At 32.1% G+C, this 26,906-nt stretch overlaps 1 protein-coding gene across 2 annotated transcripts in view; it reads left to right on the plus strand.

The window, feature by feature from the left end:
* The window catches only part of LOC125076181, a 189,608-nt gene that overhangs the window by 156,928 nt on the left and 5,774 nt on the right, over nt 1–26,906 (plus strand). For both annotated transcript variants that reach the window (XM_047688191.1, XM_047688192.1), the window contains 3 exons: nt 1,892–1,975; nt 6,037–6,181; nt 24,657–24,770. In XM_047688191.1, coding sequence (XP_047544147.1) covers nt 1,892–1,975; nt 6,037–6,181; nt 24,657–24,770 — 343 coding nt within the window. The remainder of the gene's footprint in view (nt 1–1,891; nt 1,976–6,036; nt 6,182–24,656; nt 24,771–26,906) is intronic.

Genomic DNA, 26,906 nt, shown 5'->3' on the forward strand with positions numbered 1-26,906 from the left:
TTTTTTATATGTATAGATATATACAATAAAACATATAATTAAACATTTAATGATCTGTTTAAGAGGGTTAAAAGCGTATTAGTTTAATTGGCACACGAATAGCGTCTCAGCAATTCAACAGCAAAACGTACAATTTTGTATCAAATGAAATGTATTTTATTGAAATGAAAACTTTACAATAAAACGGCAAGAATCTTGCATAGTTGTTCTTCTAAAATAAACTACATTTACAACGGACACAAATGCCAAAATTTTTGTTTTTAATCCAAAAAATACACATAATATAGTTTAATGTCTACGTTTAACATTTAAATGTATTGAGTTATGATGACAGTGATTATTTCGTTGTTATATTATTATTGAAATATTTACTCGCTCTTTGTAATCGGTCAAAAATATATATTTTTTGGAGAAAATCATTATATTCATAGTATGAATACAAAGCAATTTTATTACGCTTTTTACTTAAAAAATATTGTTTTTATTGGTTAAATTTTAAATGATTTTTAACTTGCATGTATATTATATACATTGTACTATATTACGATCTAATGCCAATGCGCCACCAACCTTGGGAACTAAGATGTTACGTCCCTTGTGCCTGTAGTTATACTGGCCTACTCACCCTTCAAACCGAAACACAACAATACTGAGTACTGTCGGTTGGCGGTAGAATATCTTATGAGTTACCCAGGCTGAAAAAGCCACCAAGAAAAAATTTCAAAAATATTGAAGCGACTTTAAATAACACACAACAATCTTCCGCTGGTTTCTTTCGCCGGTTCTTCTCAAGTCAGGGTGTTTTCTTTTCCGAACCGGTGGTTGTGTTTAATTTGACTATCAATAAGTAAGTTTAATACTTGAGTTTGAGTTGAGTTTGGTTCTTTTTAGATCCGATGGTAGTATTTACCTAACTTACTATTTATAAATAGTATACACATACATAAATCAAACTAAACAAATACAGTGTATCCTTTACTTTTATTATACATTATATATCATTTCTTCATCTATAACATTACCCGTAAACGTTAAAAATGGCCGCCCGTTGAACTATCACGTCATTGAATTTTATGGATTTCATATCGAAATATCTCGATTATACGAATTTTGCGGATACATGTTGTCGATTAAATATACATTATTTTCTAACGATCTATAATTGTGGATACGTTTTGATCGGATCTATCGTAGACCTGCGCGAAATGATCACTAAAGATGTATATATATATATAATTCATAGACATTATACTTATATGCATATTTTCCGTAGAGCAATAATCAAATTTATTATATATAGTGTATATATAAAAAGTTTGTATGTGTTTTTAAACTTGTTTTGTTTCTACCAGTCCGTTTCGAATCAAATTATTTTTACGCATTTATTGATTACGGTTATTGTCTAAATAACGTCATTCTATGACCTAAGGGGGCGTAATAGTAACGTCTAACGCGAACGGTTACTCGTATAGCAATAAAAATATTTTTCAACTAAGTCGTCATTAAATTCAAACTTTTTAGCATTAGCATTAGCAGCCTGTAAATTTCCCACTGCTGGGCTAAAGGCCACCTCTCCCTGTGTGGAGAAGGTTTGAAGCATATTCGACCACGCTGCTCCAGTGCGGGTTGGCGGAATACGCATGTGGCAGAATTTCGTTGAAATTAGACACATGCAGGTTTCCTCACGATGTTTTCCTTCACCGCCGAGCACGAGATGAATTATAAACACAAATTAAGTACATGAAAATTCAGTGGTGCCTGCCTGGGCTTGAATCATCGGTTAAGATGTACGCGTTCTAACCTCTGGGCCATCTCGGCTCTTTCAAGTCAAACTTTTAATAAGCATATAAAAAAATTAATATTTTATTAATGCATGTCTATTTCTTTCTAGATCTACGCTATGGTGTGCGTGATTTCGCAGTTTCAAGAGTATCTAGACGGGAGAGGCACAGCTGCTTTCGACTACTCAGATAGGGTAAGTTATTAAAGATCCCACGAGTAATCAACGTGTATGATAATGACAAAACTTTAATATATATCACATATAATCACAAAGGATAAAGACGAAGATAAAGGTAATATCTGAATAAATTTAACAGACTTATAATTTTGGCATTTATTTCTCATAATTTGAAAAAACTTACTATCTCTTCTATCCATATAAGGATAAAAAGAGATAGCAAGTTTAAGACCTGTAAAATTACATTAGTTCAGAAATCGTTTACAGTAGAATTCGTACGAATAATTGGAAAATTTAGATTCCGTTATTTGGGGTATCAACGTTAATGTATTTCTAATCAAACTTTCGTTCGAAGATCATATAACTTGACATAAAAATACGAATACTTAATAAGTCGATTTCAAAGAAAACTTTGTAAGAACGAAGGTAGATCAAAACGTAATAAGTAATTAAGCCCAACGAGCGTACATGATATTAATTACGAGACACCCGTCTTGTACCCAAAACCAACTATTTCTATTAATAGCTCTCACATTTAATATAGTGCAGACACCAGACAAGATTATTCAACTGATTTGTATAAATTCCTTTTTTCTAATAAGTCGAATATCGTGGTAACTGACGTGGAATTGACGGTGTACCTTCTTGGAGCGTTCAAGAAAAAAAAATTCACTGCTACCATCAAATAGTCTATCTAGTTCTTATTTATTTTTTACTTGTAAAGGTGTCTTCACACTATTTCTTACCATGAGAGCATGGTCTAGCACTAGGAATAGTCCTAGTACGTGTCACATAAAAATAGCACGTGTCACAGTCGTTGACGCTCCGTGCATAGCATGCGACGTTTTTGACGTTGACAAAACGATGAAATAACCAATTAAACATGAGAACGAGAACATCTCAGAAATAAATAGATAATATATAATGTATATCTTATAAACAGTCCAGATACAATTATAAAATTGATAACATTGTATTAAGTTTGCGCTGTCATTAACTACATTATCAGAGTCACGCTTGCTCAATTCGCTCACTTCCCCATAAACAGAATGCCATACGATTTTGTAAACGATAATAATGTCGATGAAACTAAACTAAACTAATAATATTGTAGCTTACGTACGTATAAACTTAATTCATCAAGTTACTCTACTCAGGTTGAAAGCCATGTTTAAAATTTATTTATTTGTTGTTTTAATTTGTATTTATTTCATATAAAAATAAAGTTTTTTTTTGTGTATACAGATCTATAATAACGTATTCGTTAGTATTACATTTATATTTTATATGAATATCTGTTTATTTATGCGTCTGTCATCCCGAGTGACACACGTCGTAAAAGCGCGGGAAAATAAAATATATAAATTGGCCCGTGGTGAAGGCGGTGTGTGTGCACAGCGATCTGATATTTAAATATAGTATCTATTTAATCTAATAAATAAATCGACCTTACATGTGAACATTACAATATTTAACTACAATTTGAGAAAGTTTATCCAAAGAAGAACCTTATAAAAATTTAAAAAAAAGTAAGGAAGTTCATTTATTATAAACAAGGTTATGTCAAGTGCATAACTGAAATATTTTTTTAATTGGTGTCATTACCAAAAATCCCTTGTTAAATTTAAAATAGCACCAATGTTAGCCTAATGATAAATGATCAACCACTTGATACTGAGTAATGGCACTATGAGAAATATTAGCCATTCTATTCTTACACCGTCAATGCGTCACGTTGTGCCATTACTAATACTGGCTCTGATTCTGACTACCCCGCCCATTGACGCTCAAATCCATTAAAGACAAAAAAAATACACAGAAAAAAAGGTTCTAATTTTAAATTCAGTTAATGACAACGCAAACTTAGTACGATGTTATTAATTTTATAATTGTATCTATCTGGATTGTAAATAAAATTTATTCTCTCACTTCAAACCATTACACAGTAATGCCTACCTAGATAGGCATGCCACAACGCCTATCCATTTGTGTGTGTGTGTGTGTGTGTAAATACGTACATTCATTTGCGTATGCATATTATTACATATGTTTATATTTAATTCAAGGCACGTGTTACGCTTTACAACCTAACACTAAAAACCCTTATAATTAAAGAAACTTTACTTGAGGGTAGGGCTTTATACAAGCGAGTAGGTACCAATAGCAGTTTGTGTTACAATTTGACGAGTGTGTCAGCCAGTACACAAGATATTATGTAACATTTCAGTTCCCAAGCTTGATCAATGTCTATAGTCTATACGTCTATATCTATGTAAATAAGTAAATAATAATATTATCCACATAATTTAAAAAAATCCGGTTATATAATATAAATATCTAATCGTCGTATTATACGTTTAATACCAGTTTATTATATCTTTCGGATTCACCTGCAAGATATTAAATGACCGAAATATCGGGCGGCGAATTAAATGTAAGCTAAGTTCATATCTGTGTAATGTGGCCATAACGAAATGTTCTTAACTGATTGTGGCTCGCGGCTACGCTCGCGTTTTATAGTTTGGTCGTCAAGTGTAACATATAAAAAGGAGTCTTATATAGTATGCCTATCTTTGAAGTTCAAGCTTGCTTGAAAACTAATTTCAACAAATTCGGTTCAGTGGTTTGGCCCTAAAAGCATTTCTCTTATGACATATTCTTCTTTTTAATATATTTATGACAAAGGCTTAATAAGGTTGCATTCCGTATACATTCCATATATTAGATCAATCGAAAATCAATTTTAAGTTGTATATCCAGTTTTAAAAACTGACGAAAATCTAGTCTTAGCTTCAAACAGCATACCCTCATTTCCAAAAAGTATTTTCTTTTAATTTCCTTTCGGATACAATTGAGAATCATTTCATGTTTTTTCCAAATCGTTTTCCACATAATCAGAATCATCGTCGTAAAAGCAATTGCATGACTTTCCAAAAAAAGGCTATTTCGCCACAATGCCATCGAAATTACGAGCGATCTAACAATACGACCCTGGCCGGTGTCATTCATAAGCTACTCAGCCTATTGATGGTTGACATGTTAATCAATCAACTTTATACTTCAGTGTAATGGCCGTGTCGTTTCGTCCATATAACGGATTAGCCGCCGAGGTCACAGAATCTAGGCCTAAAGCAAATCTATATCGCTGGTAAAGGTAACTTTATTCCATACCTTAATTATCAAAGGATCGAACCGTTCCAGATAACTCGTAGCAGTTATCGTTATATCGCTAGATGTGAAAAACATATCTATGACGATTGGTTTAAAACTATAATAACAATAAAATATGTAATTATTATAATATTTTAGTATCTTAGCAGTTTTCTTAGAATTTGAAATATGTTTGATACTTTTTAAAATTATTGTTTCTACGAGAATTTGATGTAAAAAAATAAACAAGGATAATTTTAAAAATAAAAGGTATTTATAATTTTGTTTGATATTTTATTACGAACATTTATATATAAAGTCTACGAGTTTTGCTAAGAGATGGCGTTGTTTCTATTTTAAATTTGGAAGTAAGAGGTAACTATATATGAATTAATATATGACGTAAAGATTATTTACAGCATTTCGTTTGTCCTGTCGTTGTGTTTTTGTCTGTTTCACACCAACCACCCAACCTGAATTATCAAATAACTAGGTCCTTTGGATTTTCTAAGTCGTAGTACAAATGATTCAACTGCCTTGGTGACCGGCTAGCTTGTAAGTCAGAACCTAAAGAGCGAATTAAAACCGTTGGTCGAGTTGGTAAAACCGGTTATATTCTGTTATATTTTCCTGTGAAAAATTCTTTAACAGCCCTGGCTCAGGAAGCTGGCAGTTTTACTCTACCTTGCTTTAGAAAGCAAGTAAAGTCATTCGTCCAACGCGTGTTTTCAAGTGGATCTTATAAAATTATACTTTCATCGGTTTATCAGAGTAAGGTTTAGATTTGCGCACACACCGGAACACTAAAACATATCATGTTCACGTTGTTTGAGCTAAGTTATAGATAGACTGTATTTTATTGGTTTATATTAAGGTTAAAGTCTACCCAAATTTTTAAGTTTACTCAATAATTATTATTTTTTTAGCTTGCTGTCGTGCAGTACACTGCTACCGCACAGCACACGACTACCACCAGCTCAGCTCCAAGTGGACGCCGCCGTTCAGCCCCAAGACCATTGCCCAGCCGATGTGACCCAGAAGATTTCTCCGAAGCCCCCTCTCGTGCCATAGGTAAGCTATAGATCTTAATTCTTAAATTCAGAACAATAATTTTAAAAGAATGCCAAGAATGGAGTCGTTACGACATCACATAATAAACTATATTTGCATTTTCTAAAACAAAAATGTATTCAATTAATAAAAAAATAAATTGCTAATTTATTTTGAACAATCATACTTCAAAAATTTTTGCTCTTTTATAATCATGCATTATTGAAGAGGCAAAGAATATTCGATAAGTACTTTTAAGGTCAGCTTGATATATAATTTATTGATAGACAAGGAGAGATAGAGAAGGGAGTATTTCATTATGAAATGGTTCTCGGTTGGCTTAAAATAATCGCAAGAACCTTCTTCCAGTTTCCGTCTGCTAGATCGGACATTGGATACGTTCATTCATTTTGCATCAGTCTAAATATTTAAGTTGTTAAAGAATAATTGCTTTAAAATTAAAAGTCTTAAGAACTAAAGATAACCTAAATAACATGAAACGTACTTCTTGCCTTTCTGAAATAGTTTCGAGTTCGAATTAAAACAGTTCTTGTACACGATTGTAAACCGGTTAAGTGTGACGAAGAGATAAATATCCCAAAAAAAAAATATAAACAATTCTCGTTTCAAAAAAAAAAAATTCTTCTTAATTTTTAAAATTTCAAATATTCTTATACCCATTAAATATTTACAATCACAAATTTTCTGAGCAGTATCTGTATGAGACTTGGAAATATGATGCACTAGCTGCTCCGCGCAGTTCAACTGCGTTAAATTTTATTGCACTGCTTTCGGCCGTCGTACTGTTATGTTGTAATAGACCTTTCTCAATAACTGTGCTACACATATTTTGAAAGCTTTACATGATATAGTAGACTGTTTTATAGAATTTCAAGGAAAGAAAAACGAATGGCATATATTTAATGGCGTCAATTCTAGTTTCGATTTAAATATTTAATAAGAGATATTACATAATTAGCTTTCTGGTGACAAGGCAAGTAAGTACAGGCTACCTAGCTAGTATCAAGTCCGTTTATAAGATATCACTATCCCAAATTTTATCGAATTTCGTCAAGGCGTTTTTGCGTAATCGAGTAACAAATATTCAAACATACAAATGTAAGATAAAATACATATTTATAATACAAATGAAAGCTTCCGGTGTGAGACCGTCCTTTTCTAGGTATTTTTTTTAATAAGACTTTCATTCTAATTAGGCAATCATATTAACTACTAAAACCGACATATAATTTTCTTCACTTCACTGTTGGGCTAAGGTCTTTGATAAATAGATGTGGAGTTTATTCTACCACGCTTCCACAGTGCAGGTTAGTGGATACACAAGCGGCAATACATGCAGGTTTTCTCGCGATCTCTGCCACCGAGTACGAGAAATAGTACAAAAAATAATCACATAAAAATTCAGCGGTGTTCTCCGAGAAATTACCGCTTATCTTCCATTTAGATTCGCATCTTCTAACCACTGGCCTATCTTGCCTCTTTTATTATTTATCTTTATGTAATATTTACGGCAAATGAGATACCTGATCGTAAGTAATGTTTAACAATATTTACGTCACACCAGACCATATCAAAACAAAGTATGGTTATTTGGCGACAGAATTCATTTTATATGCTATGTTATCAAAATCGTATTTAATTAAATATATAACGATATTAAAGCATTTCACTCATAATATATTGCAACTTTTCTAGTCTAAATTTAATATTTTATCAGTAAATTTGTTACTGATACCGACACAGATCGATCTCTGTTCCGTTGTTTATGTTTTTTTATTCTCTTAAAAATCGTTGATCGTATAAGATAAATATTTTTTTTTAATTGATTGAGTTTGGTTTTCTACAAAAAAATATATTGACTTTTTTGTATTGTTTGAAAAGAGAACAAATATTTTTTTATTTAATATGTTTTGCTAGTCTGACGAGTCACAAGACTCTTCACTCATGTGAATTAATATTTTCGTGTATTATTACACAATCTATTGTAGTAACTCTTCGTTAGTAACGAAAAAAATTACATTATTATGTAACGTTAGATATAGTTATTCTAGTTGAACGCAATAGTTACACATGATCGTTATTCAGGATTACCGTGATGAAACCAGGGTTGAGATTCAGAGTGAAAGAGATAGCATTAATGTCATTATACGTCACATCATGTATACATACAAATAAAATGACTTAAGACTTTTTAGCTTCGACATAGTCTGTTATTTTTAGGATTTCGTACACACAGGGTGAAAAATGACCGTATTACTAAGACTTTGCTGCCCGTCCGTCTGTCCGTCTGTCACGAGGCTGTATTTAATGAAACGTGAAAAGCAGATACTTGAACTTTTTATAGATGTATTTCTGTGGCCGCTGTAACAACCAATACTAAAAGCAGAATAAAATAAACATTTAAGTAAGGCTCCCATACAACAGACATAATCTTTTGCCGTTTTTATAGATAATGGTACGGAGCCCTTCGAGTTCGACTAGCACTTGGCCGGTTTTTTTTTAAAGTATATAGCCAAAATTTAAAACGATTTGTGTTTAAGCTATTTATGACTAGGGGGTTGGGGGGTGTCAGGTAAATATTAACTTAGTATCTTTCCGTACCCCCTGACAAAGTTTATGCAAGATTATACGAAATTCGATGAAGTAGTTAAAACGTGGAATCGTAACAAACAAAACAAATTTGCGCTTATAATATATCAGTTAGGAATGCTATCATCAGGGTGTCACGGCAGCATGTGGCGCCCGCCACCAAGATGGAGAGGATACCGCTGGTTTTATAGTGGGTATTAGGGCGCAGTAGCCGTCTTGGGCACCGACGAGTCCCACATAATCCCCACTTCATGTGGGGGGAACGCGTAATGAGTTTTTGCAGCGAGAAAAACAAAAACAAAAAGGAAGTGCTATCGTAGTGTTCCTTAGTTATATTATATATTGACAATTATGTTTCTCATTACATTTACCATTTCTGAAGCCCTTTTTTTAACAAGACTCGATTGTAGCAATTGAATGGCCAACCAACCCAAATCATCTAGTTAACAAGACCCAGTAAATAAGTCTGTCAAAATGACCTGTCACGACCTGTCCATTGTGTTCAGTGAACAAATACATCAAATTAATGTCCGATCGTTTTTATTTGCTCGAACTGGCGCTTGTAATGGTTTGCGTTTTTTTTTTTTTTGACTAAAATAAAATGGTCGATCTTGTTTTGTTTTTCTGTTTAAGCAATAATAACGTAATATTATTGTTGATTTATAGCGTATTATATTGGTAGTTTTAAAAATATCTGTAGTAGGTATATTGTTGAATAACGACTACTTTATACTACAGTAAGTCAAATCTTCTTCTATTTCAAGGAAAAGTAGATAAATAGATATATAAAATCTTCTTTTTAACTCATATCACAATAAGGAATGAGTACTTAATAATTAAGTACTTTAATTTTTGATTGCTCATTACATGACGGATCAATTATGTCAATTTACTTCGGCAATTCAAACATAGGATAAGCACTCAAGTTGCTGTTTAAAATGGTACGAATCTTGCTTAAAAGGGACATGTATTTATACATCGTTGCTGCGTAGTAGCGTAGTAGTAATCTACACGAGTTACGGCGTTCGTAACGCGTGCTACGGAATCGAACAGACCCAATAGCCCTCTGAAATAATTGTAAAACCATATGTTATTTGTTTATATTATTTATTTTTCTGGCACCGTTTGTATTTAAAGTATATTTTCAATAGAGCGTAAATAATAATTTACAGATAAGTTTAAAATTATCATGCGATGTGTGTTCGATCCAGTGTAGACTTAATATTAGCGCTAGGCAACATTAAAATAGTTTAGTGGGAAGAATAGTCTTAATGCGGTTATTGTTTCAAAGTTACGCCACTTCGAGAGTGATTTATTACACGAAGATCTCCCAGGATTACACCAGACATTATACCATGATTAACGATCGACTATAAGCTAACATTTTTAAATTTAAATATAGCATAAATACTATATTATTATTTAAAGTATTATTTAAATATGTATAAATGGATGAAGATATTCGATTCGACTTTGTGTAAGGGCTTTGTGTAAACCCATCTAGTAAGGTACTCTAGGTACGTACGGTAAGGTCACTTATCATAATATATTCCACTGGCAAACAGCAATATTTAGGTTATTGTTTTGATCCAGCTTGTAAGCTTAGTGAGCAAATGAAACCACAGACACAAATAATATACAATCTCAGCTCCCAAACCTGGTGGCGATGTAAGGAATGGTTAATGTTTCCTACAGGCAAATGCCTATGTGCACTTATTATCAGATGGATGATTTTCATTTCAGCCAAGCCTTTTTTTATTATTGGATTATTTGTTGGCATACAGTAGAATGCGCTGTAGAACGTCGAACATATATTATATTGTGCTTAGTAAATATATTAGCATTAGTTTATTGAAAAGCTATTTTATAAAAATAAATTCGAGATAGACTCAATCACGCAGGCGCGGCTCTTCAAGTTAATTTTATTTAACGGAGTGTATTAGCATGAGTTTGGTATTCTCGTGCCTAAAAAGTGTCTTAGTGTGCGTGTTACGACTAAAAGTAAAGACTGCAAAAAATACAAAACAGATTATATCTTTGGAACGAAGTTCTTTTTCGCGGTTTACAGTTGAGTGAACTGGCAGAAATCGTGACTTAAGAGAAAAGCGTTATGCCTCTCCCAGGCGACCTTTCCCTCTATTTCCTTTCTCGCTGTCTATATTGTATAGGTTTTTATGTAATATTACTAAAAATGGTCTAAAATGAAGTTGATAATCATTATTCTTAATATAATTTTTAGTGAGAATTACACTTCCTAAATTAAAATAAAATATTTTGTTACTACAATTATTTGATACGGGATATTTACCATGTTTATTTTTATTTGGTGGAGCTCGATATTTCAACATTATCTACATTAAATACAAAATCTTGTTCACGAGACATAAAAATCATGGTAAATATCCCGTATTAATTACTTGTAGTAATAAAATAACAATTTAAAATCTTATATAAAATATTTTGTGTTTATTTTGCTTATACAAACTCTATAACGGGGTTCTATCCCGCTGGGGCTCTCCCCCCTCTCAAACGGCAATCCAGAATCCACTACTGACTTGTCTTTCAAAGCTTATATTAGTAGGTAATATCTGCTTTAGATCATAAATAAAAAAGTCATAAAATTCTATATACAATTGTAATAGATGGTAAAAAGCAAGGAGTAAGTGTACGTTAATTTCCAAGCATGTTTTTTAGATTTAATTGTATGCTTCAGTTAAATAATGGCTAGCTATTAAGGCTTCTGGTTCCGGGTTCCTAGGTTCGAAACCCATCCAACGTATTGGTTTGTCTGTCAAAATATTCTCAGTGTCAGACGGAGTTTGGATGCTTAATGTTCATACAAATTTTATTAATCATTTTTTTAATTGACTATTTAAAATTGCACTTAAAGGAGGCTTCCCTGAGGAAAGTTTATATTGATTGGGATTGGATTGATAACAAAGACATTGTAATTCATACAATTTCACGAGTCAGCAAGGGAAAAGCAAAATGTAAACAAAAAAATTAAATAACGTTTTCATAATGTAATAATTATGCAAATCGCAGAACAGTACCGATTCAGGCACGTGTGTTCTGATTAAGTTTAAATGTTTAAAAAATTGGTACCATTTAAGCGTTACGTAATGTTTTTCTGTTCTTTTATTATTTATGCTATTAACTTGAAATTCATATACGTATACAAAAATTATATTTTTATAGTATTATCAATTAAAAATAATAATTAATAAAGCCGAGATAGCCCAGTTGTTCGAATCTTAATCGTTGATTGCTAGTTAAATCCCAGGCAAGCTTAATTTGTGTTTATAATTCATCTCGTGACTTGCGTAAAGGATATCGTGAGGAATACATCGTCTAATTTCATTGAAATACTGCCAATGTGCATCCACCCGAATTGAAGCAGGGTAATGGTATAGCTTTTTGAGCCCTTAGTTTAGCAATGGGACGTTTACGTTTAATTTTATATGATTATCAATGCAATCCTGCCGTAAAAACCTAAACTTAGCTTAGTAGTTTTATCAGTATTTTTAAGGATAAAATCCTAAATTTTCAAGGACAAAATAATTCTTAAGCCTTTGAAGTATGGGATGGAATATATAAAAATATCGTGTTTAATTTCAAGCGTTCAAAATTTCCGGATTTAAATTTTTAAAATTTTTCCATCTCGGATGTTTTTAATACACTAAACAAATTTTTCAGCGCAGTCAAAAGCGAGAGTGTTTTGTATATAAAGACTTCAATTCCCTTTTTATACGCTCGTTGATAGATTTTCGGGAATCCAATTTTTAGTTATTGTCTTTTTAGCATACGGCAACGTCCACGGCAAGTTTCAATTTTGGATAATTATTTTTACACAGTTACGAGATTTTTAAACACAACCTCCTGCGTTCTATTTTAGAAAAATCTAAGTCTCTAAAAGTTATATAAAAAATTAAATTACACTTTGCTTGTATTTACACTATATTGGGTTAGAGGCAAATTATGACACGTTATTTTGTACGTTATGCGCTATTATATAATTATAATTACGCTCAAACAACAGGAAACTACGCCCACGGCGACTCGGTTCTGCTGCTGGGGGTTTGAATTCATTATTTTTAGATATCAAAGCTTTTAATTTGTTTTATTTATAAAACAATATTGCTTTGGATCGCAGACAGACTTATAATATTTTTTCTTCTCAAATCACAACTACCTATTGTAAGAAAATCTTCTTTCTATAATTTTTAAACTTGAATTATTTCTTAAAAAGCCACACTTAGCCGCTATTTCATCAATTTATATTTATCCTTATAATCAGCTATAAAACACACGCCATTTTTATTTTGTTATTATGTAATCCTTTTTAAAAGTCCGCCAAAAATGTTTATATTATTTCCACAGATAATATAATCATGGGTTCAGTTATTAGTCGATTAACAAAATTAACATTCGATTCCAGCAGACAATTATTATAGGTTCGAAATATAAAATAATTAACAAATAATTTTCTTAATTAAAAAAATACTTTACCACCGTAGAGACTACCAAAATTATTGTATTCGATATTATATAATTTGTAATTAGCATTACAATTGCTTGGAACTTACTTTCGATATAATCGAGAATCGATTGTTCGATTAATTTGCAAATCAATAGACTTAATTTAACGAGAACATATCACAATAATCATTAATTAACTTTTGCCTCCGTTATTAGTCAAATCGAAACACTTTAGTAAGAAAGATTTAAATTTGATATAAATTGAAGACACTATATTTTTTTTGACAATCGATTAGCATGAATCGATAAATGTACTACGCAAGCAATTCGATGGTATAATATTATAAATGACGTACATGCACGTGATTATGATATTTATGGGGTCATTGACACTCGAAATAGAAGACTACATAGTCTTATAAGATAATTACTAGACTATCAATAGGATAATGCGTTTTTTTATATTTATTTCTCGCTCATCTTTTGTAAAAGATGGACTTAATCACGTACGTTTAATAAGCAGTATCCATATAGAAAATCAAATATCAACTCAACCATAGACTTTATAGTAAAATGGATTTAGAAATGGCTTACGAATTATAAATCGGACAATGCGTAATCTAAAATTAATCTTTATTTATATAAATGTTCTGGACGTGTGTTGTTAACTGAACTACTCCTGGACCGATTTTGATGAAATATTTTGTATGTATCTGTGAGGTGCCTTGGTTGGTTTAGATTGGTCCTTAGGTGGTGTTGCAATTGGGAAGTAAATAAAATTCTTATTCTACCCGGACGGAGTCGAAACTGGCGCCTATTTTTATATATTATTCAAAATCCATAAAGTCCGACCGCCATGTACACCGTATATGTCCCAAGCCTGGTTGGTAGATCTTCTCCCGTCAGGTTGCTCCAATACGAGTTGCTAATATACATATATATATAAATTGATATTATTTTACATTCGCATACCTGATAACATATTATTTTTGGTAATCGTTTTTTACGGTTGGGCGGCAACACATAATGTAATTTTTTTATGTGTATGAATAAATTAAACGCAAATAATAATAATTCTACGTCTATTGTATATATCCATAAAACAAAAGACATAATTAAGGCCTCTATCTACGTCTATTGTATATATCCATAAAACAAAAGACATAATTAAGGCCTCTATGCATTTGCTTGATAGCAGATTAGCCATTTCTAATATTGTCTTTAGTCTATAGTACCAATATTTGAGGCTACGTAAATAGTCAATACAGTGTCATACCAATATTCGTTACGCCTAAAGGCAGTGCAAATAAAGCGTACGTCTCGAGTAATCAAACGATATCGATATTAAATCGAATGTTCCTTAAAGTAACATTGATTGAACAAGCAAGAGAACGATTTGGGTTTTTTTTGGAACGCACTGATACGAACGGAACAAAATTAAAGGAGGGAGGAATTCACTCGTAAATGAACGATCATCGATTTTAACGAATAAACGATTTCACTTTCAATTTGTCATAATATTACGTTGAATTGATTATTATGTAATCTATGAAACGAAATAAAAGCCAATTTTAATTATAAGTTTAGTTATGATTCACACTTTAGGTCAGTCATAAAGAAAGATGCAATAAAATAAGCGTTAATAAACTTTAATTTATTATATTTTAAATTAAAGTTTATTAACGCTTTTCAACTTTAGAATAGAATTAAAATTCTAGAATTAAAAATAGTTACTGTATAAATCATGACCAGGTGGAATTTTGTCTAGAATGCTAGCAGCATTTTCCTGTTGTAGCTCAATTCCGATCCTCTGAGCAAAAAATGAACCAGCTCTCCTGATAGTGAAGGGAAAAAAAATTAATTACTATATTTTCCAAATTAGATTTTTTTTATTTAAATAACACAAGGTACGTTTACTACATCGCCGATAGGGCGATAACGCCGTGCGCGCGCGGGTCGCGCGGGTAATGCCGACCCGGCGATACGTTGTTATGAATAAAACTTTTTATGCGTTTTGAAACATGATGGATAATAATATCGAAATAGAAGAGACCTATAACATTTCAACTTGTGAGGAGCAGTATATATGTGAGGTAGGAAATAAAGAAAGGGATACTATGAATTCAAAGAGGGCAAGAGAAGATTCTGAATTACTGGAAGAAGAATCAGAATGGGATATAGTACAAAACAGGAAGGAGAAGAGACTAAGGAAAGATAAATTTGAAGTTTACGTTTCTTGTGAAAATAAATTACCCAAACAATTTGGATTGGCCAAACTTTTTAAAGAAAATGGTATTCAACATGTAGTACGCATAAAATATTTACATCCATATAAGATACGAGTGGAATTTCAAAATGAAGAGAGTATGGAAAGTTTTATAAAATGCGAAGAGTTTGGGAGAATCGGTTGGAAATTTCATAGGCCATTAGAAGTAAGTTACACTTACGGGATCATCAAATCTGTCGACCTGGATTTGTCTGAGGATGAAATCTACACAAATATTAAATATGAAGGGCCGGATAATTTGGTATCTGTGCGTCGACTTAACCGCCGAGGAAAGGACCGTGAAGCTTTATGGGTGGCAAGCGAAGCTGTTCGCTTGTGTTTTAAAGGGTCCTTTTTACCTAAATGTATTACCGTAGATGGACTTAAAATTGATGTGGAGCCATACGTCTTTCCTGTGTCTCAATGTTCGCGATGCTGGAAATTAGGACATTATGCAAAAAGATGTACTTCATCAAAAGTGATATGCCCAAAATGTGGAGATTCGCATCCTAATTGCGATACAAATGTATTTAAATGCGCAAACTGCAAAGGAAGGCACATGGCTTTGTCAAAGTTATGTCCGATGTATATTAAAGAAAAAAAGATACGAGAAATTATGGCTGAATACAATTGTACTTATAGAAAAGCGCTTGAGGTATACGTTCCTCCGGATTCTGATCAAAAGCTAAAAAGAGCTGATCAAATAATTAATTATGATAATACGCAATCGAACATCGGAACAATTTTCGGCACTCAAAAACCAATAATAGAGACAGGTATTGTTGAAGGAAATATCCATACTGAGGAAGAAGACATTCAGTCAGGAAAAACAACGACACGTTATAAAAAAAAGAAAAGAAAGCGTCAGAAGTATGATCGTTCATCGGAATTTAACTGGAGTGTACCATCGGATAAAGAGTCTGTTGCCGATACCAATGAAGGTGAAACAAGTCACGATAGTACTAACATTAAGGACACTAATAAAAGTGGTAAGATAACATTAAAAGAATTAATAGATAGAATTAAAAACGTAATATTTTTAAATAAAATTTCTTTACACGAAAAAGTAAAGAGAGTATTGAAATTAGGTATAGAATTTTTAATTTTGAATATTGTGGAGTGTTTTTCGGATTGTTTGTGGCTTAGAAACATATTACAATTTATAGGTAATAATGGATAAAAATAAAATTAAAGTAAATATTATACAGTGGAACTGCCGCAGCTTGAAATCAAAATTAATTGCCTTGGAAAATCTATTATCACTAGAAAAAGTTCACATTGCTGTACTATTTGAAACGTGGTTAGAAGAGAACGAAGTTATTAAGATAAGTAATTACAATATATTTAGGGTTGATAGGAATGACGGTTATGGTGGATTAGCAGTTTTAACTCATAAATCGATCAAGTCGCATATGCTGAATACTATGAACAACAGTAACTTGACCCAAGGAATATATGTTATTCAAATAAAACTTGGCAATTGCTACGATATAGAAAACTTAATAGGTGTATATTGTACATCGGTAATCAGAACAAGCCAAAGTGATTGGGATTACATCTTTTCCTTTTACGACAGTAAAACTATTATACTTGGGGATTTTAACGGACATCATACAAATTGGTCATGCAAAACAGACACAAGAGGAACTCAAATATATAATTCAATAATCAATAGTAATTTTATTTCGATAAATAATGGCTCCGTGACTAGAATAGCTGTAGTAAATGATCAGGTACGACAAAGTTCTCCAGATATAACTACTGCGTCCTGTGATATAGCGCAAAAATTAGATTGGACTGTTCTTAATGAGTCTTTAGGTAGCGATCATTTAATCATAAAAGTTTCATTTAATTTTATTACTAATTCAAAATTTTCTTTACGTAGAAATTATAAACGGGCCGATTGGTTATCGTACACAAATTGCCTAAACTCTTTGTTTAACAGTTATAATTTTTCCAATGATCTCCAAAGGGACTATGATACTTTTGTAGATTTTTTAAATATAGCAGCAGAGCTCCATATACCATACATTAAATTAAATCAAAATCCGGATAGTAAGTTTTCGCCAAAAACATATTGGAATCCAAATTTGTCAAAATCCGTTGCCGAACGCAGATTAGCGTTAAGCGCATTCCGTCGTAATCCTATCTCCCAAAATTTTGACCTTCTTAAAGAAAAAATAGCTCAGTCACAGCGGCTGATGCGTCAAGCAAAAGATGTCGACTTTAAAGGTTTTTGTACTTCGATAGACCAAGCTAGTACGTCAGTCGAAATCTGGGATAAAATGAGGTGGTTTAAGGGATTTAAATCTCCTAAGCATGGCATTGACAAAGAGAGGGCGACACTAGTTTTAAATAGTATAACGCCAGATTACGCACGTCCATTGCAACCCACATTTACTTCAGATAATCCCGAATTAGAAGTTGAATTTACTCTTTCAGAATTATTAAAATGTATACGATCAAAAGACACCTCTCCTGGCCTGGACAATATTTCATATTCAATGATTAAGCATATTCCTTTTAATGGCAAAATAATTCTGTTACGTTTATATAACTTGTTTTTTACGCATGAATTTGTTCCGAGGCAGTGGAGAGAAATCAATATCGTAGCTATTCCTAAACCAGGAAGAGATCCTCATTCCTTGTCGTCTTTAAGGCCAATTTCGATGATGTCCTGTATATGCAAAATTTTTCATAATATGATAAAAATTAGATTAGAATGGTTTTTCGAACATAATAATTTATTTTCTCAAGATACAGTGGGCTTTAGAAAAGGAAAATCTGCTTTAGATAGCTTAGTTACGATAGTCTCAAGGACACAAATCGGTTTTTCGAATAAAATTCCAACGGTTGGCTGTTTCATTGACATCGATAACGCGTATAATAATGTAGAAATTACAGCCTTACTGACTATTTTAGATAAATTTTCTGTTGGGTCTAAAGTGTGTGCATATTTATGGTCATATTTAAGTGAAAGATATTTAAAAATAACTGGAGATAATTTTTATATTTGTCGTTCTACTAGTAAAGGCTTAGCTCAAGGAGATCCCTTGTCTCCGTTATTATTTAACATCATTACTATACATATTTGTAAAAATATAAACAATGTATATGTATCTCAATACGCAGATGATTTTGCGATTTACGTAACAAATCAAATTTCGAAAAGCGTTGGACATCTACAAACGGCATTAAACTATTTAAGTAAAACCTTCTTAGATATTGGATTAGAAATTTCTCCCAGGAAAAGTAAAGTTTGCATTTTTAAACGAAATTTTAGAAGAAATACAGTTAGATTGAACATTTTTGGCGTATTATTGGAGGTTGTGGAAAGCGTTAAATATTTAGGTGTCTGGCTAGATAAGTCATTGAGATGGGCTATACACATAAATAGTGTAATAGAAAAAACACAAAAGTTCATTAATTTATTTAAAATTTTAGCTGGCTCAAATTGGGGAATTCACCCCAAACACCTTAGACGTTTGTTTATAAGTATAATTAGAAGCAGGATAGATTACGCATGTTTTCTTTACGACAATGCTGCTAAAACTCATCTCATTAAACTCGATCGTGTTCAAAATATGGCAATGCGTTTGATTGGTGGATTTGTTAAGAGCACCGCCATTCATGTGATGGAAAGCGAACTGTGTCTGGTACCGTTGCATATACGTAGAATATATTTAGGAAGCAAATTTTTATTTAAAAGTATAGCACTTAATCAAAATCCAGTGTACACTAATATTGTAGAACTTAATGCAAATTGTCAAAATTATTATTGGAGATCTAAAAAGTTACCGTTATTAATAAACATTTATAGAATCTTTAACTCTTATAACATATATTCTGCAAGCAAGCCTGAAATATATAATTTAGATACATGGGTCAATTACATAGATTTAGAATCGGTAATTATGCATGATATACCTGTAATAGTTAAGTCAAAGAAAAAGTGTAATACTGGTGATATGAAATTAATTTGTAGTAAATTTATTAATGATAAATATAATAATTACCATAAAATTTTTACGGATGCATCTAAAAAAGGTGAAGATGAAGGAATAGCGTTTTTCGATCCTCAAATTGGAAGTTCCATTAAATTAAAGTTAGGCCTAAATATTCCTATCATGTCTGCTGAACTTATCGCTATAGCTGAATGTCTTTCGTATATCAAGTCTCTCGGAGGTAAAAACTTCGTAATTTTAAGTGACTCGAAAAGCGCACTTCAACATATAAAAAGGTGCTCCTGGGGTTATAATGGAATTCCAATAGCCTTTGTTATTTTAAACCTTTTAAAGGATTTTCATAAGGTAAATATTAATGTTAAACTGCAATGGATCCCAGCTCATGTTGGAATTACTGGCAATGAAATTGTTGACAAACTAGCAAAAGAAGCTATTGTTGATGGTTGCGTTATAAATTATTTACCAAGTTGCTCCGAAAATTTATATTTAGCCAAACAATACTGTTTCAATCTTTGGTCAGAATATTTTAACGAAAGGTCGCGAACCAAAGGTATCTGGTACAGAACAGTCCAACCATGTCTACTGCAGAAACCTTGGTTTGAGAATTCCAATATGAGCAGGAGTGACGTAATAACTTCGATGAGGCTTCGATCCGGACACATCCCTCTGAATAGTTTTGCTTTTCTCATGAAGAAGGTTCCATCTCCTAACTGTAGCGAGTGCGGAATCATAGAAGATGTATATCACATATTGCTGGAATGTGTACGGAACGAAGCAGAGAGGAAGCAAGTTGAAGCTGCTTTACCTTATTTTTTTGATTTTGCATCTTGTAATAGTATCTTGGCCTCACCAAATTCAGTTGAGGCTAAGATGCTATACAAGATGGTTCATAAAGGTTGTAAACGTAGAATGTAATATTTTGTAATAGCTACTATGGGGGTGGCATATTCTACTGTATAGAACAAACCCTCTAAATAAAATAAACAGATTAAAAAAAAAAAAAAACACAAGGTATATCGTCTTCCAATCGAATGTCGAATAAATAATCTTAGATTCCATGCAATTTGCTAATAATTCTGATATATTATGATAGACAGACTATAGACAGTTCTAATTTAACATACCTTTAGATATAATACAAATAAATTCGCGAATACATCATTATCGTTGATTATTCAATATGGATTCGCGATTGGTTGAATATTCCAATATGGCGTCAATTCAATGTCAAAGTTGTTTAATTTGCGTTACTCATCTCGTGGTTGGAGTAGAGTAATTATTAATACTTAACTGAGTAAAATTGCGACCTTTTTTTATAAAATAGCTCCCTATTGTTCATGTTCATGCTCACTCATGTTTCCAACTGGAACACACTAATAATAATCGTAACAGTTTGACGGTAGAATATTGGTTGAGAAACTACAAAAACGGGTTTCCAAAAAATCCGACAACCAAGTACACTGTATCACATGGTTAGACAAAGGTCTCATTTCTGTTTTAAGGAGAAGTTGTAAATATTTTTTCCAGTGCAGGTAGCACAAGTGAATTTCATTTGAAATAAGCTGATTTTCTCATGACGTTTTTCTTAATTTTCTAGAACGAGGTGAATTGTAATCACGAATATGGTACATGAAAATTCACTTGTGCTTGCCCGAATTTTAACCAGTATTTTTTTAGGTACATGTATTTATCAACGGTGTTATGTTGGCCCTTATATAATTCGTCTTATATAAACGTCCAAGTGTATGAAATTCTATAAAATATTCCACATTTAGACGATTTTAAAATTGGAATTTACATATCCTCCGTTTGTCTGATAAGACGTTTTTAGGCACTACTCGATCCATTTATACGATTTCTACACTGGACTGCTATATATACTTAAAGATAAAAAATATGTTGTAAATGATAAAGTTGGTTTAAAAAATATACTATAAATTAAATTTTGATCGAGCCTGCTGCGAATTACGCGATCTCGTCGCACTCCGATCCCAATTTGCGTGTTGCATGGACTTAACGGATCGGTTTAAAGTATTTCCTTGATTTTATTAAACTGGAGCGTAAAATGGGCTAATTCGCTCAATTCCAGCTCAATTGCAATTAAACGTTGAGTGTTTTGTAAATAAAACGTATCGATATTTCTTAAGCTATTATTCATTAGGATTACTGACTCAAGCAATTACTTTCTATAAAATATTTTATACGTTTAATTTATAAGAGGTGAATAAACTCGTTCAAGTGCCACTAGTTCTAGTACTTAGTTCGTGTATATGATTTATCTAGTGCTCAGCTTTGGAAACGTGGATGTGTCGAATGAAAATCATCCACTCTCTTTGGATCAGAGTGATGGAATAATTTACATACCCATTTACTAATTGGTATTACTTCATTGACTTTATAAAGCGCTTGTCATTTTAGCAGGCGCAGTCGTAGAAGACATAACGCTTACTACGACATCACAAGTTAACTACATTCAACGAAATAAAATGGGTTAGGGTATTTGCTAGCGTACACAGAACACCTCACCAAAGTGTGAATCACCAATCGGATGAATAGTTTAGGAATGTATAGAGGGCAAACATAGAAACATTAATTTTTATTTATCTATTCATATAATAAAATCGTAACTGATTGAAATTGAATGACAGCAAGCGTGTGCACGTAAATTACAATAATATTTAAAACGCTCCGAGTTACAATACTATTTTTAAAAATCAATGTATTATCTCTGTAATATATTTAACAAGATAGTTTAATATGACCTTATCGTAAAAAAATAATTATATGTACATATTACTTCGCATAGATCTATACTAATATCATAAATGTGAAAGTAAGTCTGTCTAGTAAGTCTGTCCGTCGCTCTTTCACTACCAAACAAATTTGATGAAATTTTTTATGCAAGTAAACTTGAACTCCAAGGAAGGACATCAATCCCTAAAACGCGAACTAAGCCGCGGGCAACAACTAGTCATGAATATAATAGTTTAATTAAACGCGACGCCCCTGCAAGGCCCCCGATATTGCAGATGTCCATGGGCGGTGGTCTCATGCTCTTTTGCCACATAAATTATTAAAAAAACAAAAGAAAAAATCTCACACGGAGATGTATAACAGAGAATAGTTTTTTGCCTTTTGTATTATTTTAATATTTTCTTAAATACAACACTGTTTACCGTTAGTCTTTATTGAAAGATTTTCCAAATTTACGAATTACACGAGCCAAGTCTGCATAATATAATCGAAGTTTTTATTCACATTTTATTTTTTTCGTCACACTCGTTTCGATTCACTTTCACTGAAGTTTCGCTTATTTGTTTTAAATATTTGATCATATTCGATGCTAATAATTTTTTTGTTTGCGTATAAATTATTGACTTTGATCAAAATAATTCGTCTAATCTGCTTGAACAAATTCATATTGCAAACACCTTTGTTAAAAGTATAACACCTCATCTTATTGACTCCACTGGTTCATTTTTTCCCAAGAACATCGGAATTGCGATTCAACGGGAAAATGCTGCTAGCAATCCTGCCACCATTCCACGCGGTCATTATTTGTACAGTAACTATTTTTATTTGTATATAAATTATTACATTAGCAGCCTGTAAATTTCCCACAGCTGGGCTAAGGTCTCCTCTCTTTGTGAGGGAAAGGTTTGGAGCATATTCCACCACACTGCTCCAATGCGGGTTGGTGGAATACACATGTGGCAGAATTTCATTGAAATTAGACACATGCATCCTCACGATGGTTTTCTTCACCGCCGAGCACGAGATGAATTATAAACACAAATTAAGCACAACAAATTCAGTGGTGCTTGCCTGGGTTTGAACACGAAATCATCGGTTAAGATGCACTCGTTCTAACCACTGGGCCATCTCGGCTCATTAAATACATAATGTTTATTTTAAAATATAGTCTTATAAAGCTGATATTTTCTCATTCGTTGAATTGCTATTGGACATTGTAAAAAAGACAGGCAACTTTTTTTTTAATTCTTTTCAAAATTCAAAAACATAGTCACTACTACGAACCATATAGATATAATTATTATGATAATTACTCTTATAATTTATTGTGAATTTTAGCGATATATGATAATTTAATACATTAACTTCATAACACATTGCGAATATTTAAACAATTACTCTGTTATGGAAAAAATCTTAATTAGTTTTGTTGTTCTTGTGCTCGGTAAAAGTTATTCGGCAAACCTTGAAACGTAGCAAACAAGCGGTGAAAGATGGTAAAACTATGAAGCCTGGAAAAACTCAGTTGGAAATAAAATAACAAGCACATGTGTGCTTATTAGAAGAAGTAATCATGTTAACTGTCTTAATGAGAAAATACGACTTCAGACTTGCACCATAAATTCTTGGTATTACTAATTTTCTCTCCGATGAAACATATATCTTAAGTTATTACTTATAAAAGCCCAAGGTCAATATTATATGACAAATTGCCAACTTCAATCTTATTAAATTGAACTATTTGCGATGTTTTTAGATATTCTTCTTAATTAAATATAAGGATTCATCAAGAAGAGACCAAGTTAGGAATGGAGATGTTAGCGTCGATCAAATCTTTTATATAATTTCATCATGAAAACAGTCTCAGGGAACCAGTACATATTGAATTGAATTCTGTGACATATATTGCCAGCAAACAGCCGTAGATCAGCAGCAGTAGATCGACGTATTAAAATAAGATGCACCTTTCATAAAACAGGGACAGACTTTTGAAGAGTAGCATATTTAATTGTACAGTTAAAATTTATAACAGTATTGTAATTATTAATCCTGTACATTACAAATGTCGAAAAAAAGACACTATTTTTTGGTTCGCTTTATTTAATAAATACTAGAATCGCACGTGGTCGATATCCCCAGTTTTTGGACGAAAATTTGACAGATAACCTTCAACAATTTTTCATCTTACCTTATCGACCGAGACGTTACAGAATATTTCAAATAAGAACTTAACTTTATGAACTTATTATAATATAAAAGCATTTTATTCCTTACATTCAAATAACTAAAAATAAAAAAGACTAAACTAAAACCTATAAAAGATATAATAGAATATGCAGCGCGTTTTGGAGGTGGATATAATTCTTGGCATTCATCTGCCGACGTTTTTGCTTGTAACTAATATAAGATATTATCTTTCTAGCTTCCGTTCTCTCGAAACCAAGCCGATCTGCCGTGAAGAAACATGTCCAATTTCCCGATGAACAAAGCTGCATCGAGGAAGCTAATGAGGCCCCGAACGGTGATGAAAAACCAGGTAAAGTTTTACTCAATCTATACACATACCTTTAGTTGGTGTCAGCCCATCTGATAAGGTTCCTTATCACATATACTACCACGAAGCAGGTAAACTTCGTACTGTTGTGTTCTCGTTTGGACGAGTGAGATAGTAGAACTACAGGCATAATAGGTATAACATCTTATCTCCCAAGGTTACTGGCATTCGCCAATGATAAAAAAATCTTACGGTACTAATAATGTCAATGGGTGGTGACCACTTACCATTATTTGCCTGTCCGTACACTTATTTTATAAAAACAAAAAAACTCTAAAATGATACTGAAAACCAGGTAAAGTTTTAGTCAATTTATGCACTAAAAATCATCTCTAACTGAAATTCCTTTATTCAATATAGAAGCATTACTCTTACTTATTTATTCTCAAATTAAACACTACCACCGGTTCAGGAAAGAAAATACCCTGACCTGAGAAGATACAGCGAAAGAAACTCATTCGGTAATATTTTTGTTCATCTACTAATAATACTTATGGTACATATGACATTTACTTAAATTACTGGCTGCACTTAATCCTTGGTTCTACGGGATAAAACTTTGTATTGTAGAGGTATTCCTTATAGAAAGTAGATGAACGTAGGTGTGACTACTAAGAATTGTACATAATTCATTTTCTAAGGGTCTATCGCATTTTGAATGGGGATAAAATTTATAGATCGTAAACTTTTTAAATCGGTACATTAGCATTATTTTTGAGTAAAATATAAATGTTACAGAATGAAAAATTATATACTTATAAATAACATGCCTATGAATTTTCAATTATTTAGAAAATTAACGTCAAATCAAGAATGATTTATTTCTGTACATTGTTACACATGAATAAATTAAATCAAATAAATCGATGGATTTGCAAGATTTAAGAATAGAACGATACGATAAAGAAAAGCGAAAACGGCCGTGACGAGTAATGATCTGTAAAGCTAGGGTCGTGATTGCGAAACCAAGCAACTTAAACGTCACTTAACAACTCTCTCGTTTGCTCACTTAGTATCTTAGATAAGGTTGGGCAAATCTAATCTTTCTATCTTTTTTTACTATTAATTCATTTCAAAAATTAAAAAATCACTGCCCAACTAGTCAGTGATTTCTAGTAGATGATCTCTTAAAACGTTATAAAAACTTCACACGCAATTTTTACCTAGTAAATGTCATACTGCCCAAAAAGTTTGACTTGAAAGACGTTTATAATGACATTCTTAAAAAGGAGTAGGCCATTATCACTTATTACGACTCCACACATAACTTGGAACGTGCACGTTATATCGTACGACGAGATTAAATGTGGCAATTCGCTCGGAATTGTGTAAACCGTTTGAAAAATTCCCTACAAATTTATTCGAAGTTTTATCTATTTACGTATTTACATATAAGGTCAATATTACATGTTTGAAATAACACCATGTCTTATTATCTACACTGTTAAAAGGATAGTGCATTTTTCAACCAGATAATCTAAATGGCAATACAATGCTGCTAGCATTCTTGCCACCATTCCATTCGGTCGTGATTCGTGCAGTGGCTATTTAAAATATTCATTTCTTTAAACTTATTTAAGATATTGAGCTTTGCAAGAATTATTCACATTTAAATATATGTTATTGAGGCTTACATATATAATTAAAATCACTGATATACGCATTGTTACTAAATAAACGATGTTTGTATTCTTAAGCACGTCGGACGTTCGAAATTTCACGTGTTTATTATATTGATAATTGATTTTGAGAAGTTCATCTGATTGAATTGATTAATTCAATCATAAACGAAAATTCTAGACGTTCAAATAGAATTTCAATATTACCTTTACCGTTTATTACGCATGGTACCTAATGAATGGTCATATCTACAAAAAAAAAACGATAATTTTTAAACTTAAATAGTTTAATTTAGTTTTTCTTAAATTTTGTTTTTATATTTGACATGAATATAATATTGCCGTGCGTTTTCACTGAAACAGTTCAATTCTACATTCAAAATTTTTACAATTTACTGTCACTCATAGTTACATGAATAAATCGTTTTGTTAACAATTTAAGGGTATTTTTTTAATAAATTTGAGCGGCCAATTAATGGATATTTCCAGTATCATTTAT

This window comes from Vanessa atalanta, chromosome Z, assembly GCF_905147765.1.
Source record: "Vanessa atalanta chromosome Z, ilVanAtal1.2, whole genome shotgun sequence".
In the NCBI taxonomy this organism is placed as follows: Eukaryota; Metazoa; Arthropoda; class Insecta; order Lepidoptera; family Nymphalidae; genus Vanessa; species Vanessa atalanta.